Below are 18,880 nucleotides of genomic sequence, written 5' to 3'. Positions count from 1 at the left end.
GCCTGCATTAAAACCACCCTGTTTATTTGCTTCAGTTATATTCCACTTTTCTCCCTGGAGGTTCTCCACTGCACCCTCAGGACAGCCCTGCGAGGTAGGTTAGGCTGGGAGGGCGCAACTGGCCCAAGGTCATCCAGTGACATTCCATGGCACAACCAGGGATTCAAACCTGGGTCTCCCTGACCATACTCTGGCACCATACACTGCCTTTTGTTAAAAAATCAACCTGATGAAGAGTTTGTTTTGGGGTCATAGAATCATAGAATTATAGAATCATAGAGTTGGAAGGGGCCATACAGGCCATCTAGTCCCACCCCCTGCTCAACGCAGGATCAGCCCTAAGCATCCTAAAGCATCCAAGAAAAGTGTGTATCCAACCTTTGCTTGAAGACTGCCAGTGAATGGGGGCTCACCACCTCCTTAGGCAGCCTATTCCCCCCCCCAGCCATGTACTGAAGAGTGGGAACATACTGTGAACCCCCCAAAAGAAGAATGTTCCAATCCAATTTTTTTCCTGGTTCATTTTCTGGTTCAGGGCAGTTTTCTCTTCACCTCCTAAAAAATGGCTGCAAAGCCCAAAAGGAAGCCTTGTTAATAGCTGACATCTATCATACGAAACATATTTTTTTTTTAAAAAAAAAAGGAAGAGCCATGATGGGAGAGCAAAGCAGAAGATGTTATAAACATTAGGATTTAGTACCGAGCAAAGATAATATACCTCAATGAAGGCAGTACTGGAGCGGCTGAAACAAGCTCATTAACTGCTGATTGTAAGGAATTAATAGTTCAGCACCAAAGTGAATCAAGGAGGGAAGACACCAACTGTACCTCCCCGGGGGGGGGGGGGGGAGAGAACAGGACCTGGAAATGTTTGTCTGATCAAATTTTAAAGATCATATTTCTTAGATCAGCTGTGCAATGGGGGGAAGGATGGATTGATTGAGTGCTTTGATTTCTTTCCCCTGCTGCTCCCCTGAAAATGAAGCACCCCCTTCCTGCTCCCCCCCACACCTTTGCCCAGTCTAGCCTGTTGCTTTGCTAGCAAACCATCTAATTCAGGGATAGTCCAACGCTGACAAGGGCTCGTGGGAATTGTAGTCCATGGACATCTGGAGGGCCACGGTTGGACTACCCCTGATCTAAATGTTGTGCAGATGGAAGCTTCTCCCTTGAATAAAACTTTGCTGGTCTGAAAGGTGCCCCTGGACTCAAACTTGGTTCATGCCCCTGCAGCTGCCCCCATTTATCAGGAGCAGCCCTGGTTCCCTGCAGCCAGTCCCATCACAGTCCCAGTCCTCTGCCTTTTGGCTGTCTGAAATGTTGTTAGTGTGAGAGCTGCCTGAGTCAAGGTTCAGCTCTCTGCTCAGCGTCTCTCGAATTAAACCTCTCCAGAGGGAGAGGACGCTGCTGCCTTGTTCACCCTGACCTGCAGAGCAAAGGATGCCGTCGGAGAGACTTCTGCGGCTGCAGCAGAATGTGCGTTTGGATTCTTGTCATAAGACAATTGTGGGCGGGGGGGGGGGTTAAAGTATGTTTTTAACTGAAAGAACAAATTTTGTCTTGCTGGGTAAATGAATACGGTATAAATCTGGCTGGAATGGAGCAATTTCCAAAAGGTTGGTTCTTCTCTGCTTATTCCCTCTCCAAGATGGGTGGCCGTGTTAGCAGGAGAAAAAGAGCCGAATCTTGAAGGTGCTCTTTTCTCCTGCGACATTCTCTCTCCAACTTTGCTTTTTTTATATCTCTTCCTGTCTCTCTGGCCTGCCCTTCTTTCATTCTTCTAAACCAGCCCTTCTAAACTTTCTTACCATTGAGAAACCCCTGAAACGTTCTTCAGGCTTTGAGGAACCCCAGAAGTGGCATGGTCATGCAGAATAGGGACAAGAAGCAGAGCTACGGACATGGCCCCTCCACCAGGCCCCATCATTCCCACCCTTTCCCAGCCCATCACTGGCCATTTTGGGGATGGGTGGGTCAACATGTCCCTAGATGGTCATATCACCCAATAAAAATATATTAAAAATTAATAACCTCTCACCAATTCAAGACCAATTTCTCAAAACCCCGGTTGAAAAAGCCCGTTCTAAACCCATTTCCAGTCTCTCTGCCTTTTCAAGGCAGGCTCCCCACATCCCTTCAAGGATCAGAACAATTCAGGGCCAGGAGAGTCAGCAGCCTCACCCTCACCGGAGAGATGCCACCACCATTTTAAAGGAATTTAAATATGTTGCGGCCCCCGATCTCTTGTACCTTTCCAAGGCAGCATCCCTCCCCTCACCCCCACCCCTGGCCGTTTTGTGGCATTTTAAATCACATCCCCAGTAGCACTGCTGTGGAGAACACAAGAACATGCCCATACCTAGTTTGGCCCACCCACAACCCACAGCAATCAGAGAAATGGGTACTTGCCCCTTCATCCCTGCTGTGACATCAGGGCAGCTCAGCCAATCATTACTAGAGATTTTTATCTCCGCTCCAGCCATCCCCCAAATCTCTTTTAATACATATATAGGGACAATATAAAAGTGACGCCTTGCACAAACTTGATTTAAGGCTAGTAGGCCCCTTTGAGATTGGCAACATCTCCAGGGTATAAGCTTTTGAGAGCCAGAGGAGGCGACAAATTAGCTGTGTTGCCAATTTCTAAATATGGGAACTGCCGGGGCTCTTGTTTGCCTGAAAAGCTCTCTCTCTGACTCAATATACATCTCCTTGTAACCCAACACAGAGCTATTGGTTCAAGTGGGTGGCAGTGTTGGTCTGAAGCAGAACAAATCTTGAGTCCAACAGCACCTTTGAGACCTGGGTAGAATCTGCACTGGGCTTTTGATCCCTGCTGACCCTGAATTTCAAAAAGTCATCTACACATTGTTTGATTTCCATTTTGACATTTAGCACTTTAAATTTTCCCTCTGCAACGTTTATGACTGATCCACGGTGGCACCACCTTTCCCCCCGTGATATCCAGGAGCAGATATAACTCACTACATTTGGGGAAACTGCGCCAAGAGCCCCAGTATTAAGTGTAGATCTCTGCGTTTTGCCAGATTAACTTCCTCTCTGGCGCCTCCAACACTGTTGTAGCAAAGCAGTCTGTGGCTGATTGGTCAGGGCATCATTTCAAAGACTGCCTAGTTCCAGGTCACCATTCCATCACAATACTTATTTTTGCCCTCATTTTGGGATCTGTTTTAAAGTGACTGCGCTCCAGAAACCCACACTTCTCTGAGCAGATATTTGCCTCACATAAGGAGGGGACTTATTCTCCCCTCCTCTGTGAGGCTGCTGCCTCTTCTCGCCTCTTCTCCCCTCCCCCCCCCCTGCTCCTGCAGGAAAAGAAAGATAAACAAGCAGCCTTCTGATCCACTTGCCCGTCCCCCAACTTGCTCTGGATGCATGAAATAAAGCACTCTCCAGCCTTGTGCTCCTTCAATGCCGGCTGGAAGTTCACCGACTCCCCTTCCCCCAAACAAGCCGGAAGAAGACCCCATTTGGACAGTGCAAATGCAGAAGAGCCACATGTTTAAGAAAAAGGGAAGCTTTAGGTACAGGTTCAAATCGATTTACAGTGTAAAAAATGTAAGTGAAGATCCAAAGTTTTATTCACGGTATAAATGTTCGTGTGCATGCACACGAAAGCTTATACTTTGACTAAAACTTTGTTGACTTAAAGGTGCAAGTGGACTCGAAACATGGTTACTGACACAGTGATAGGTATGCGCATGCTTAGAACTCTCATTAATTTACTATAGCTAGATATCTATTGGCTTGAGTTACAAAGAGAACAATCCTAAGCACATCTATTAAATGGTGCTTACTCCTAGGAAAGTGTTCTTAGGATTGCAATGCAAACTTATGAAATATTCTCTAATTTCTCTGCTTTAGGCTCTTCTCTCTGGCTTCATAATGGTTAAAAGGATTTCAGTGACTGACAGAACTTCCCCATTTTGTAAGCAAAGCACTGGAAAATGCTCCCCCCCCCAATAACCTTTTCTGTCCATTCCATCCCTATCTTATTCATATTCCTCCCACGAAGTATGAGAAAGACCAATCTTGACCTCTCACAAAGCAACTGTTTGTCAACATTCTATCGACAACTTTGACCTACAGCAATCAGAAGGATCATAACCTCACAGTAGCTCTTCTAAGCATCACAGGTGCTCCTATCGAATCTTTTTTAAAAAAACCTACCTTGCTTACAATTATAGGCTGCTTTTGCATTGCATGAAACATGGCCGGGACTGATTATCTAAAGCAGGGGTAGTCAGACTGCGGCCCTCCAAATGCCCATGGACTACAATTGTAGTCCATGGACATCTGGAGGGCCGCATTGACTACCCCTGATATAAAGCCTGACCAGGATTGTACAACTGCCAAAAGTAACGCTTTTAAAACCAGCCGTCATTTATCCTGAGCAGTTTTTGCGAGGGTGAGAACTCAGGCCTATCCTTCTCAGAAATGAGGCATCTAGGGACAAGGACAAGGTGGCAGGAGAGTGGGTGGGTGGTCGGGATGGAGTGAGAGATGACAAACCAGAGGAGGTCCCCTCCCATGCTCATCAACAGAAGCCAAAACGACAAAGCAATTGACAGGCAAGTTGTCTACTCTGACAGCATGCAGATACTGGAAAAGGTTTTAAAAGCCATGCTCTGCTTGAAACTCATTTTTGAAAGTGCATGTTCAGGAAGGCATGGAGGGTCCCAGACTTATATACAGAAATGAGAGAGAGAGAGAGAGAGAGATTCAGCAGAGGAAACTCTTGTACAGGGATGGGAAAACCGTGGCCCTCCAGATGTCCATGGACTACAATTCCCATGAACCCCTGCCAGCGACATCTGGAGGACCACAGTTTGCCCACCCCTGCTCTTGTAGAACTGGCTTCCAGTTCTGCAGCTATCTAATGACACGAGATCAAAGTGCAATTAACAAAGATTCACATTAAACAAATAATTTTTATATTAAAGGAAAGAGTAAAATGCATGCCGAAAGGCAAGAGGGACGGTAGGTTTACTCAACAGCATCTCCAGCGAAACACATGCAGAAATACTTTTTGTGATGAAGCCGAGTTAGAAAAAACAACCAACTCCCTCCCACTCCACACACCCCAAGTTTAGTGGGGATATAAATCCCCCTCCCCAGGAATTGTGTCGGCTTCTGAAACATAATCACCAGCCCCTTTGGGCAAGACTTTGTAAATCAAGAGAGATGAATCCTAAATTCAGCTTTCTTAAAGGTTCAGTGCTTGATTCTGTTGTACATCACTCCATTCCAAAAAAAAAAAAAAAACTTGTTTAGGAATTCAAGTGTAGAAAGCTGATCCACCACCCCACAGCTTTCGAGAGCACACAGCCTGTAGGAATGTTTGCTGGATACCCTTTGCCTGTTTCTCATCTGCAGCAGTTTGAAAGAAACAGCTGATCTGTTGATCCTGTTGGGAGCTGAGAGTCAGAGTCCAAGTGGAACTGAAGGGTGGGGGGGGGGGGGATCTGGAAAATAGCCTCAGCTCCGTGGGTGCATTGTCACGCTCAATCTCACTGAGAAGACGCGGGCTTCTGGGGATAGCGAACAGATTCACCTGGCAGGTATAAACACAATCTGACTACGCTTTGCAGTACTACCTGAGCCAGCCCACCAGAAAACCTGCCATCTTAAATGCTGCAAATGGAAAACACACAGATGGACATTAACGGCCCTGTTCTTCTGACTCCTGGGCCCATTCTGCACATGTAGGATAATGCACTTTCAATGTGCTTTTGCAGCTGGATTTTCCTGTGCAGAACATGAAAATTTACTTCTAAAGCACACTGAAAGCATCCAACATGTGTAGAATGGGCCCAGGATTCATCTTTGCCAAAATTCTCAGCCAGAGGGCAGAGGAAACCATCACCGCATGGCCTTTTGGCCTTTGTTTTCCTCTTTCTAACCTTTTTGTTGTTGTTGCTAAACTGGCCCAAAGGTTCATGGTTGATTTCTTGAACAAAGATAGAGGTAAATGGCTCTGCGGTGTTGGTCTGAAGCAGCAGAACGAAGTCTGAGTCCAGAGGCACCTTGAAGACCGACACAGTTTCACTGGGGCTTATGCACCTGAAAGCTTCCACTCAGAATTGAACTTTTTTGGTATTAAAGGTCCCACAGGACTCAAACTTCGTTCTGTTCATTTATTAGTTTGACTTGCTGGCTGTTCCAAGTTCACATGGCTCTCCAGGGGCAGGTCATCTTGCACCAATTGCAGTTGAAGGAGTGCCAGAGGGAACCCAAAGTGCCTTACAAACACCTTTCCCTTCCTGAGGTGGGCGGGGCTGACAGCACTATGAGAGAACGGCTCTGTGAGAACAGCACTATCAGGACTGTAACTAGCCCAAGGTCACCCAGCTGGCTGCATGTGGAGGAGGAGTGGGGAATCAAGCCTGTTTCTCCAGACTAGAGTCCGCTGTTCTTTAACCACCACGCCATGCTGGCTCTGGCCGCAGCATTATTCTGTGCTTCTCTTTGGGCTCGGATGGTCTATGATTAGAGGTATCCTTTTCAGTATTGTGGCTCAGTGAAGTTAAAATCAGGAGGGAAGAGAGGTCCTGTGAGCATGTGCAGAGTACCTGCCCTTCATCGACCAGCCCCAACAGGCCCATCTACAGCTGAAAATAGTATCAAAGGCTTCCTTGACAGATGTAGATGGCAGGAATTCTTGGACCGGAGTGGATCGTGCAGATGTGGTTGCAGGAACCCTAAATAAGCGGGCTTTCATCAGTAGCCCAGCAGGTGACCCAAAGTCATGAGGCTCTCTGCTTCTCCGTGGCAGCAGAGCGAGGCGAAGGGGGGAGGATATTTGGGCCGGGAAAGAACTCCCAAGATAATTTTCCTGGCGCTTTCAAAAAGGGGCAGCTGATGAGAGGCCGATCCTTGGCCAAGAGTGCTAGAAAAAGCACAGGGCAAGCACCAAACATTTATTTCTTTTGCCTTAGTGCTGTAGTGGAGCACACTCTTCCCTTGAAGGATGTCTTGTGGTCAGCCCGCAGCGCTTTGTGTGTCAAAGACCGCAGCGGCATGCCTGTGAAAGACCTTCCTCTGCCCAAATTCCCCGGGGGCACTGCTGCCAGCCGGAGCCGGCAACCTACGGCTGATGGGACGGGCAGCTGGGCTCAGAACTGGGCTATTGCCTGGGGAACCCGCCCACACTCTTTTGGAAAGCACGGCCAAACTGTCAGCACCCCAGATACAAGGGTGCTGCTGCCCTGCCCTGCCCTGGACCGTCGGCCTGGTGCCACGTGTTTTAGGAACAAGGGCTCAAGCAGCGGCTTCCCCAACACAAACCCAACAGGTTCCTTCTCTCCTTGCTGCAGAATCCTCCCTCACCAGCTGCATCTCTGCCAGTACCCCGGGAAGGGACCCCGCCCCCTTCCCCAAGCAGCTTTGCTATTTGTAGGATTCACTAAGGCCATGACTCCCCGTTTCCCACCCCCCACCCCCTATAGTCTGCAGCATTTTCCTGCTCAAGCAGCTCCGTAAAGCCCACAGACACACCCGGGCTCCCAAATCCAGATCTGGATTTGCACAAGGTAATAAGGCAATGAGGTTCACCTGGACAGCAACCCCCTCCCCCACCCCTTCCCAGAAGGCAACTGTGCTGCCCAAACCTGGGACTTCCCCAGGAACCGTTGTTTGGGGGCTGCTGGATGAGGCTGTTCAGACACAAGTAGCATGCAGTCTCCGAAGGGGAAGGCCAGTCTGCCCTCTTGCATGCATTTCAAGGGAAGCAGGGAGGGGATGTACACATGGTAGAGGCATGCACCCACCTCCCACTCCCGGGACCACTGGGTTTAAGGGCCCCCTCTCCCGTCTGGCCCTTGATCCTGCCCCCTATTTGACAAGAGCTGTTGGAATCCCTTGCCTCGCCTCCATGCTCTCCCGCAAGGGGTGTTTGCCTGCAGAAGCCCACAGGCATCCCTGATGTCTGTGGGACCCCACGGGACCCCCAGGCAGAGTGGCCGTCTCCCCCAGGAAAGAGCCTCTGAGACGCCATCCCACAAGGCTACAACCCTCGCCACCCTGTACATGCAGCGGCTGCTGGGGGAACACAGACCGGCCCTCGCCAAACCTTTATGGTGGCCTCCGACCCCGTCTCCTCTGTGGGCAGGGGAAGGGGCCATCAAGGGACAGGCGCGATGGCAGGCTGTCCTGGAGAGGCCTATAAAAAAGGGAGTAAGGCGGTGAGGCGGAGCTCCTTCTCACCCATCAGCGTGTCTCTCTTCAGGCTGCTGCCTTTGTTGACCACCTTGACCTTGAGGGACATTTTCTTGACGTTGCCGGCTCCCAGGCCGTCAAAGAAAAAATCCTCATTGAAGACGGGATTACGGCTGTTCTTGATGATGGTGCTCCGCTGCTTCTGCAGCTTCCCGGGGTTCAGGTAGAGAGCCACACAGCAGTTAATGCTCCGGGCCTCGCAGTGCTTGTCGTACAGGTTCTCGGCAGTGACGATGCGTATCCGCAAGCGCGCGTTGGAAGGGTCATAGTCCGCCACAAGGCGCATGCTGCCCCCTTTGCTCAAGCGGATGGTGTGTTCCTTGTGGAGCCGGTCGTGGGACTCGGCGGGGGCCAGAGGCTGCTGCTGCACGCCCCCGGTGGCGCCCCCCGTCGGAGGGGTGGCGCAGCGCATGCGCCGCTGCGAGCTGGGGCTGGTGTCGGCAGAACTGTCGTCTGTGGAAAGGGAACTGTTCCGGGCGACCGAATGCTTCAGCTTGATGACCTTTGACTGGCTCTCCTGGCTGAAGATCTTGAGGAGGGACACCGACCGCGAGAGCAACGGCGACCCAAAGGGGGACGACTCCGCGGACGAGCAGGTGTCGCTTTCCCCGCCGCTGAAGTAGCGGTAAGGGTTCATGAGCGACATGTTGATGTCGGAGGGGTTGAGGTGGCCGCTCTCCCCGTTGGTCTTGCTCCCGCCGGACTTCCTCTGGGAGCTGGGCGAGGAGGACTGCGAGGGGCACAGGCTGGTGTGCTCGCTGTGGAAGAGGGACTCCTTGCGCCGCGTGTGGGGGCTCTCCATCAGTGTCGCAAAGCCGTACGAGGTCTGGGCTTTGGGGACGTAGGGCAGCGACATGGCCGTCTGGGACTGCGGGTCGGCGTTGGTGCTGAAGTCCTCCTCGGACATCCACTCGTCCGCGCTCTCTATCTGGATGATGTGGCGGCTGGCGGCCTTCAGGAGGTTCTTGCTCTCCGACGCGGCCTTCTGCGGCAGGCGGGGGCTGCGCTGGGCCTTGCGGGCCGAGAGGTTCTGCTCCGAGGCCGAGGTGCCCAGGTTGGGCTTGGCCTTCCCTTCCGCCCCCTCTGCCTCTGGAGGCACCGTGGGAAGTTTCGGGGGGATGAAGAAGTCTGGGATCTTATCAGGGGTCAGGACGTTGCTGTACAAGGGGCCCTTGGACTGCTTGTCGCCCGACTCGTTGGCCCGAGCCCCTCCGTTCTCCACTGAGCCCCTGATCTTCTCCAGGAGCCACATTTTGGGTTCGCCTTCTCTGCAAGTCCAAAGGTCTGTCGTGCAAAAGATAAACACAAGAAAGAGCCATCACTGAGGAGGTCTAGAATCATAGAATCATAGAGTTGGAAGGGGCCATACAGGCCATCTAGTCCAACCCCCTGCTCTACGCAGGATCTAGAATGCTATTCTCACGGGTCAAAGAGAGAGCACTTTGCAAAGGGACGGACACAGGACAGCTTATTTGCCTTGGGGAATCTGCTAGGGCAGGGTTAGTCAACCTGTGGTCCTCCAGATGTCCATGGACTACCATTCCCATGAGCCCTTGCCAGCGAATGCTGGCAGGGGCTCTTGGGAATTGTAGTCCATGGACATCTGGAGGACCACAGGTTGACTAACCCTGTGTTAGGGGATAAGTCATTAAGAGACCACAGAGGTATCCGGTTAAAGATGTAAAACATGTTGGTTTACTAGAGGTGAGAAGGGGGGGTGGAGTGAGAAAGCACCTTTGCAAGTCGTGAGCAGATCGTCCCAACCCCAAATAAATAATGTCAGAAGTCAATGTTGGCTGTTATGGTTTTGAGACTATTCACTTTTTGGGGTAGAGAGAGATGCCATAGAGACATTTCCCTCCCTCTCCCAAAATGCTAGAACGCCATGGCTGTCCAATGTAACTGATGAGCAGTAGGCTTCCAAAGGACAAAAGGAAACACTGCTTTACACAAAGAGTGTTATAAGGTTGGGCGCTTCAGCATCCAAAGCGGCTGTTCGCGTCCGCAGCAGGGAGCAGGCATCTATGCCTGTTGCTGGCCATGGTGCTGCCTGCTTTGGGCGCAAACAGCCTCTTTGGATGTCGAAGCGCCCAACCCTAAAAATGCAGAATTCACTGCCTGAAAATGTGATGGCCACAGGTATAAACACCTTGAGAACCATATTAGATAGATGCATGGAGGATGAATCACCACTGCATGGAGCAGTGGTGACTAGCAATGGTGGGGAACCCATCCTCTGAACAAAGAAGCATCTATGCCCCGGGCCTTAATGCTGGTTGGCCTCTGTATGAGAAAGGATGCTGGACTAGATGGACCAGTGATCTGGCCCAGCAGGGCTCTTCTGATGTTCTTCCCTGGGAATGGCATCTATGCCTGTTGCTGGCTGTCCAGAGGAACTGTCCGACCACTGTGCGAGACAGGATGCTGGGCTCTGCATCCTGCAGGGAGTTGGACTAGATGACCCTGGAGGTGCCTTCCAACTCTATGATTCTGTGACTAGATGGACCTTCACTAGTCTGATCCAGCAAGGCTCTTCTGATCTTAGGAAGGCCTCGCTCAGCCTCTTTGCCCTGTTGTTGGCCCTCTAGAGCAGGGGTAGTCAAACTGCGGCCCTCCAGATGTCTATGGACTACAATTCCCAGGAGCCCCTGCCAGCATTCGCTGGCAGGGGCTCCTGGGAATTGTAGTCCATGGACATCTGGAAGGCCGCAGTTTGACTACCCCTGCTCTAGAGGAACAGGTTGATCACTGTGTGAGATGGGATGCTGGACTAGATAGACCCCTGGTTTGATCCAGCAGGGCTCTTCCGGTGTTCTTATTCTCTTTGGCTGCCTTTTACACTGGAAACTGGCTTTCTGAGGACAGTCAATGTGGTGTTAGCAGTTAAAGTGTCTGGCTAGGATCTGGGAAACCCAGGCTCGAATCCCCACTTGTTCCATGGGAGCTTGCTGGGTGACCTTGGGCCAGTCATACACTCTGTCTACCCTACTTCACAAGGTTCCCTCCCAATCTCTCCTCAGCCCCCCCATGTAATCAGCTCTTTCCCCACTGGGAGCAAAGTCACTTTTCTATTGGCCTCTCTTTTCCTCCCCTGTCAAAGTTTAGGGGGCTGCTTCCTTGCGGGGGGACCTCCCCCTAACCTTTGCTTGTATTATGCCATAAAGAGCTGGACAAATTTGGCTTCTGAGTAGCCTCCAAGCCTGACATCTTTCCAAGGTGTTCTTTAAAAAGGTAAAGGTAAAGGTATCCCCTGTGCAAGCACCGAATCATGTCTGACCCTTGGGGTGACGCCCTCTAGCGTTTTCATGGCAGACTCAATACGGGGTGGTTTGCCAGTGCCTTCCCCAGTCATTACCGTTTACCCCCCAGCAAGCTGGGTACTCATTTTACCGACCTCGGAAGGATGGAAGGCTGAGTCGACCTTGAGCCGGCTGCTGGGATTGAACTCCCAGCCTCATGGGCAAAGCTTTCAGACAGCTGCCTTACCACTCTGCGCCACAAGAGGCTCTTCTAGGTGTTCTTTAGTCCATTGCAATCCAGGCAAAACATGGTTCAATAGTTCTGGTGCAATTTGCAGGGATGGGGCATGCTTCTAAAATCCTCTTCATTTTCCCACCTGGGCTATGTGAATTATCTGGACTGGTGCATTATCTGGCCTGATTTCTAAAACAGAACCAATGCCGAAATGCCCTACTGTTTTAATTTTTATTTCCAGTTTTGTAAAGAACACTGCTGCCGTTCATTCTTTTATTGCTTTGCTCTTAGTTGCCACAGGTGTGAATTATAGGAATAAAAGTGGGGGAATGTCCTGTCACCGCTATCTTTATTGCTCCTTGAAGGATGGTTGTGTCTCCCTCGCTAAATGGATCCTGGAATCTTTGCACCCAAATGGACTGGCGGACGGAGGAGGGGGGACTTGAAGGTTAAGGCAGAGCAACAGACGGTGGAAGTTTAGCCTTAGCAAAGCTTCCAGGCAGCTAGCATCATTGTTCTTTTCAATAAAGAGCCTTTCCTGCAAATGCACTTTTCTTATTGAAAGCAATCAGCTAAAAACTCACAGCGGCTGGCCTCCAATTCCCTTTCCTTCTGTTCATTTACATCGGTTTCTTCTCGTTACTGCACTGTCCGCTGATAGAATGCTATACAGTTTTTATCTGGGGGGATCAAACAGGCCGCTGCTATCAAAGTTCTTTCTCCGCATCGTTTGGAGAATGTGTGTGCATTTGAAAAAACCAGTTTGCACGCAAAGAACCTTCCCCAGCCTCAGGACATCAGCCACTCTGCTTAGCCCACCCATTGCATCAGAAGACCCTTCCACTTTGGGGGGCTTGTTAAAAATCTTCAGTGTGGCTCTCACCTACCCAGAGAAATGATCTGCTGGAAGGCGGCCATCAACTGTACAGGTACGAGTGGGAACTCACAAGGACTTCCTTTTCCTTTCCTCATTATTTCCTCTTTCCCTTTCCTGCTTCGTTCTCTCCTTCTAGGGCTGCCAACCTGGGGGGGCTCCTGGGATCACAATGGATCACCCAACTACAGAAGCCCATTCCCCTTAGGGTTGCCAGTTCCTGGGGATTCGGGGGGGGGGGGGAGCCACCTCAACAAAGTATAAAGCCAGAAGCAGCTCTTTTCTCCAGAAAAACTGACCAGGAAAGCAGCTTTAATTCCGAATGATCTCCAGCCTTCACCTGGAGCTTGCACCTCTTGTTTCCCTGGAGGAAACGCCTACCTTGGAGGGTGTTGTTTATGGCTTTATACCCTTCTAAAGTCCCTCCCCTCGTCAAACCCCTCCCTCCCCAGGCACCAAGCCCCAAATTCCTAGGATATTCATAACCTGGAGTTGGCAACCCTACCTCTTCCCACCCAACAGCCCCCCTACCTGTCTTAAGCGTCCCCTCCCCCTCTGCCCCACAACAGTGCCTAGGAAAACCAGGGCCCAGTTGCATGGGCCAGCCACTGGCATGGCAGAGAACCTCCACGGACTAGGTATGCCTGAGTTTCCCCCTCCCCATGCCCTTTCCTCTACCCCAGTGGTCCCCAACCTTTTTATCACCGGGGACTGGTTAACGCTTGACAATTTTACTGAGACCCAGGAGGGGGGTAGTCTTTTGCCAAGGGATGTCACCGTCGCCTGAGCAGCTTCTCCACTTGCTTTCCCGCCGACGCCCCTGACTTCCCGCCGCCCACTGGGGGGCCCTGCCACCAGCAGCTGCTCAGTGCCATGCCAAGGGAGAGCCCAAGCCATGGCAGCCACTGGAGAGCACCAAAGGTGAGCTGGTGGCAGAGTGGCAGGGCAGCCCCCGAGGCAGCAGCCGGGGAGGAGGACGAGGAGGAGCCGTGGCCCGGTACCGACTGATCCATGGACCGGCACCGGTCCCTGGACCGGGGGTTGGGGACCACTGCTCTACCCCTCTGCCATCACCCCCTCTCCTCTCCCTCTTACTCCTTCACCTAGGGACCATTTATGGCTTCTTGTGTTGCCAGGAAGGGAAAGCCTGCCCCCCTCCTCTGAGGATCATGTGGGGGGTGGGGCCCTTGATGGCAGGACGCCAGGTTGCGTGACTGAGTGTGTCCAAATCTGTGTGCGTACATGTAAGCCATGTGCCCCTGTACTCAGAGGGAACAGAAACATCCCTGGGGATCCATCTCTTTCTTCATATTGATCACCTTGTTCAACTAATACGTGTTTTACTGCAGGGATAAGACAAGAGTGTCCTGGAGCATACACAGATGGTCTCACTTCTAGCAGGGCTATCAGCCTGGCTGCCCAGCCAAGCCTCTCCCAAGTCCTAGAAGAGAGGGCTCCCGGGTTAGGTTGCCAAACTCCAGGTGGAACCCGGACACTTCCGGGAATTACAACTCAGCTCCACACTAAAAAGAGCAGTTCTCACGGAGAACGTTTCATTACACTCTGCTGAGGTCTTTCCCCAAACCCAGTGGCTCCAGTCCCTGGGGAAGACAGCCCTTCAGCAGGCAGCAGCCACGGCAGAGACTGAGATCGCTCCACATCTCCCGTGAGACCAAAATGCCTTTGCAAGGAGTCCAGCCGTGCCCAGGAAAGCACTCCGCTGCCTTAACTTCTTTACCAAGGACAAAGGCCCGTCGAGACGGCGGATTCCTTTAATGCAGCCTTTTTCTTGCCCGCCTCCCTCTCGCAGCAGCAGCGCATGGGGAAAAAATCGATGCCACCCGGGGAGGCTGACAAATATACAGCCCAAGCGAGTCAAAGCAGCCTGCCCAGCTGGCCAAACAGGAAGGGCAGAAGCGAGTCATGGGGACCTCAAGAGGGGGATTCCCAGGGCAAGGGGGGTGCAACTCAAGGGTGCCAAGAATTCCTGGGAGCGCCTTAGCATTCTGCGCATGTGGTGCCAGAAGGAATGCATCGCATTTTAACGCCAGGCAATGCCTAGGAATGCTGCAGGGCTGCATCCCACTAGACTGAGTCAGACCCCCTTGGTCCATTCGAGTCCGTATTGTCCACACAGCCTGCCAGCACTTCTCCGTGGTCTCTGGGAGAGGTCCTTCAGGTGAACCCTTCTCTCATCTCCGGAACTGGCCCTGGGGCACTGCTGCATGCCATGTTCCCCCTCTCCCCCTTTTGAAACATTACCTCTCTTCTCAAGACTCCCATTCAGTTCTGCAGATTCTGTCCCGACAAGGGATTTTTGCCACCAGCAAAATGTTGGCACGCACCTTCCCAGTGGCTCTTCGATGCCCCTCCGTGGCGGGGAGCCCCGAGTCTGTTTTTTGATGCCGTTCTTGTGCACTTGGGCAGAGCGGAGGTTGATGGGAGTTTGTCCTGGGGAAGTCTCACTGTTGGTTTTTCTTTCTGTTACGAGGCTGGACTGCAGGACTCAGCCCAGACTGCACAGGGATTAGGACAGTCTCAGAGGTAGGGCAATGCTTGGAACAGCTCCGCATCTCCTCTCTCTGCACATGAGCAGAGGCAGTCTAGCTCTGGGACACAAAGCCAGCACCAGTCAGAGGGAAACAGCTTTCCCATCTTTCACATGAGCACACCAAGCTGTCTTATACTGAATCCAACCACTGGTCCATCAGGATCAGTGCTCTGACTGCCAGCAGCTCTCCAGAGTCTTGGGCAAAGGTCTTTCGCATCCTGTGCTGCCAGATCTTTGAACTGGAAGTGCCAGGGATTGAATCTGGGACCTCCTGTACACCAACCAGAGGCTCTGCCACGGAGCCACTGTTCCTCTCCCATCCTCCTTTAGTTTCAAAAGGAATCTTGCTAAAATTATTTCCAGAATTGGACCAAATGCAATGGCACAGAACTTTCTGGTCCTTCTGTGGATTTGCATTTCTCTTCTGGTGCATTCTTGTCTAGCGATAAACCTTGGACATCTAAAGGATAGCACTGAGATTCTTTTTGTGGCGTGTGTTGTCTTCTGTTGCATTTCTACACGTTAGCTAACGCCGCAGAGAAGAATCTGAATTCAGTTCTATGTAGAACAACTCGATACAAACTCAGCAGCACCTCTGAGATCACCAAGGGCCTCGGGGTATAAGCTTTTAAGAGTGGAAGCTTTGACTCTCAAAAGCTTATAATCAGAAACCCTTATTGAGCCCTAAGATGGTACTGGACTGTTCTATAGGAACCAGTTCCTGATAACAGTTCTGTCTCCTCAAGGATTCCCATTTGAAAGCAGGCTAGGCATGCATCCATGCGAACCCAGAACACAAAGGAAGAGAAGGGCACCAAACATGCTGCAAGGACAGAAGGCAGTGGTGTGCGCGCACAGTGCGTTGTACAGTTTTAGGAAATAAGCAACAGGATCAGGGGAGAATTCTAAATGCAATGGTCTCACTTTGGAAACTAAACTGGGTCATGCAGAATTCCCAAATCCAGGGAAAAGATATGAAGCAGGAGTCATTCAGAAGTATCCCAACGGCGCATCAACAGAAAAAGAGACCTCAGGAAAATACATTCTGACAGCATCTCAAAAATATTGCTATGGGGGGGGGGGAGAGAGAGCTGCAGAGGACCCTGCTTGGAACCCCAGCATTATTTGACTCCAGGAAGGGGGAAGAAGGAGGCTACGGTGACAGCTCTGCAGAAACAAAAAACATGTTATGATTTGATTATAGCGCACTGTGCTAGACACAAGCCCAAAGAAAAAGGGAGGGGGAAAAGACATTGCTTTAAGGCAGGGGTGGTCAAACTGCAGTCCTCCAGATGCCCATGGACTACAATTACCATGAGCCCCTGCCAGTATTTGCTGGCAGGGGCTCATGGGAATTGTAGTCCATGGACATCTGGAGGGCCACAGTTTGCCTACCCCTGCCTTAAGGAGCTAACCATCGGAATTGGGACCCTGTTGCTGAGGGGTACAGCACCACCCTTTCGGTTCTCCCAAAGAGCCAAGCAATGGGTCTGGCCAGGTCGGTTACATCAGGCAAACGCTGGCAGGGGCTCATGGGAATTGTAGTCCTTGAACATCTGGAGGGCCACAGGTTGACTACCCCTGGGTTAAATGGACCGGAGAGAGACACAGGGTACAGAGGAACGTTGAATGTACAATCGCTTTATCCAATTCTGTATTTTTAAAAAATTTAGCAAAGTTCTTTCTGTTCACAACTGGTTCCCCGTGAGTGCATCTTTCCCAAAGCCCTGCTGCTGCGGCGTGACTAACCTTGTCCAAGCAGGGTGGCGGGAGGGGGTTTTGGTAGCCGATCTGTGTGTCAAGATCCAGTAAGTCCCAAGGGTACAGCGGAGAGATCTTGTCTCTTTATGAACACAGGCTGAGTTTATTCTCTATTATTACCTATTCCTATTTATTCAGCACTGCTGTTGACTCAAACAAAGGGGGGGGGGGAGAGAGAGATTGGTCTCTTTGCCCGCTACTTACAGGGAGAGCCTCTTGGCAGAGGGGCATTTGAAACAGGGAGGGTGGGCAGAGTTCCTCACTGGCTCCCTGGAATTATTTTTCTGCTTCCAAGTGGGACAAGCAGAGAGCATCCAGATGTCCCAGAAGGCATCAAACCCCCCTTCGGTCAAGTTGAAGGGAGCAACTGCCTATTTCTACAGGTTTTCTTTTTTAAAAAACAAACAAACCAATTTTGCACGCAGACATTTGGGGGGAACTTACAGGTCCCGATTGCCACCGCATTGCAAACCCAGACATTCCGCAAACGCCCCAGAAGTCTCACAACCCCCAATGGTGAATTTTAGCAAACTTACAAACAGGTGGGGAAGGGGGGGTGGGGAGGGGTCCTCAGTCCCGCCCGAAGCAACCCCCGAGAGACTGGATCTTTCCTAAGAAAGCGGCACTCTGCACCTGCGCAGAGGAACCCTTGTCAGGCTGATGTCAACAGGTTCTGGGCCGGTCTGCTCTGCCCTCGGGAATCCCGGCGGGAGGGGAAGGCAGGAGCCCACCCGGAAAGTTCACTCCGTCCGTTTGTCCCGCGGCATGCAACCAAACGGGGGCGGAGGGAGGAGAACTGCCGCCGTCGGCACATGCTCAGAGGCACGCTCGCTTCTCCCTCCGAACCCGCCCTCCAGGGTGCCTCGGGCAAGCCAGGGGAGCAGGGGGTCCCCGTCTCCCCAGACCGCAGTCCCGCAGGTAAACCCGCCAGCCCCGGCCAGGGGGACCCACCTGTGGGACGCCGCCTCCGCCTCTCTCCGCCTCTCTCCGCCTGGCACTGCCGGGCTCGGGGCGCGGCGCTCGCCTTTTATAGCCGCTCGCTCGGCCCCGTTCATTCATCCCCGCCACCGGGCCGTATTCCTCCGAAGAGGGGCGCCGCCGGCTGCGCTCCCAACCCCTTACCCCCCCCCCCACCGTCCGCTCTGCTGCGCTGCGACGAGCAGAAAAATAGACATGGGAAGCTTGCGGGGGGGGGGGGGGATTAATTGATTCTAGTTCTGGCTGCCTTTTCCCTGCACGCAGTACACCTGACTGGGGCACGGGGGTCGGCCTTAAGCTCTGCCCGTCTTTTTTCTCGCCAAAGGGAGACCCTTAGACAGAAAGTGGGATCCTGCTCGGTAGAAAATATCTCCCACCCACCCCCCAAACCCCACTCCAGTCCCCCCCAATCCCAAAAGACTTCTGGGCAGGCCAGATTTGGAAGCAGAGATCGACAGATTGATCCAACAAGGATCCAAAGCCGCACAACAGCCTTGTGAGGTAGATAGAGGTAGATATAGGCAGAGGTAGATATAAAAGCCGCACAACAGCCTTGTGAGGTAGATAGCGCTGGGTGGCCCAGTGTTAGTCTGTCTGCAGCAGCAGAAAACAGCCAGAGTCCGGGAGCACCTGCAAGACTGGCAACATTTGGGGCCAGGGAGGAGCTTTCGGGAGTCCCTGCTCACTTCTTCAGTGATGAGGATTAGCCTGAGAAGTGTGTCCAGGAAGCATGTGTGGCCCAAGTGGGGATCTGAACCTGGCTCCCTGGATCTTGAGTCCAATTAATCGCTGCCCCGCACTGGCAGGCTGTCTGTTTCCAGACATCAGCGACCGGCTGTTGGTAACCAAAGAAAGAAGAGAGGGCCTCTGAGGGTGCCTATGAGGCCCGTGTTTCTGTCTTCATGCTGCAGCCCAGATCAACCAGGATGTGAAAGGCATGCTGATGTCGGTTTTCAGGCAAAGCGAGGCAGAATGATAATCAAAGGATTCCCTTGGAGGTTGGA

At 51.9% G+C, this 18,880-nt stretch overlaps 1 protein-coding gene across 1 annotated transcript; it reads right to left on the bottom strand.

Moving 5' to 3' along the window:
• Positions 1-636: 636 nt before the first annotated feature.
• On the bottom strand, positions 637-17,952 carry C2CD4C (C2 calcium dependent domain containing 4C). The gene is made up of 2 exons (XM_077331946.1): positions 17,850-17,952; positions 637-9,522 (listed from the first exon to the last, which is right to left on the bottom strand). Exon 2 carries the CDS (start codon positions 9,488-9,490, stop codon positions 8,183-8,185), a length of 1,308 nt encoding a protein of 435 aa, XP_077188061.1. The 5' UTR covers positions 9,491-9,522; positions 17,850-17,952; the 3' UTR covers positions 637-8,182.
• Between the last annotated feature and the right edge of the window lie 928 nt (positions 17,953-18,880).

This window comes from Paroedura picta, chromosome 4 (genome assembly GCF_049243985.1).
Source record: "Paroedura picta isolate Pp20150507F chromosome 4, Ppicta_v3.0, whole genome shotgun sequence".
Classification (NCBI taxonomy): Eukaryota; Metazoa; Chordata; class Lepidosauria; order Squamata; family Gekkonidae; genus Paroedura; species Paroedura picta.
The sequence above is the reverse complement of the archived record's forward strand: the minus strand, read 5'-3'. Positions and strand labels throughout refer to the sequence as shown.

Coding starts and splice junctions, on each gene's coding strand:
- C2CD4C (XM_077331946.1), bottom strand. CDS start 9,490: ATGTGGCTCCTGGAGAAGATCAGGGGCTCAGTGGAGAACGGAGGGGCT.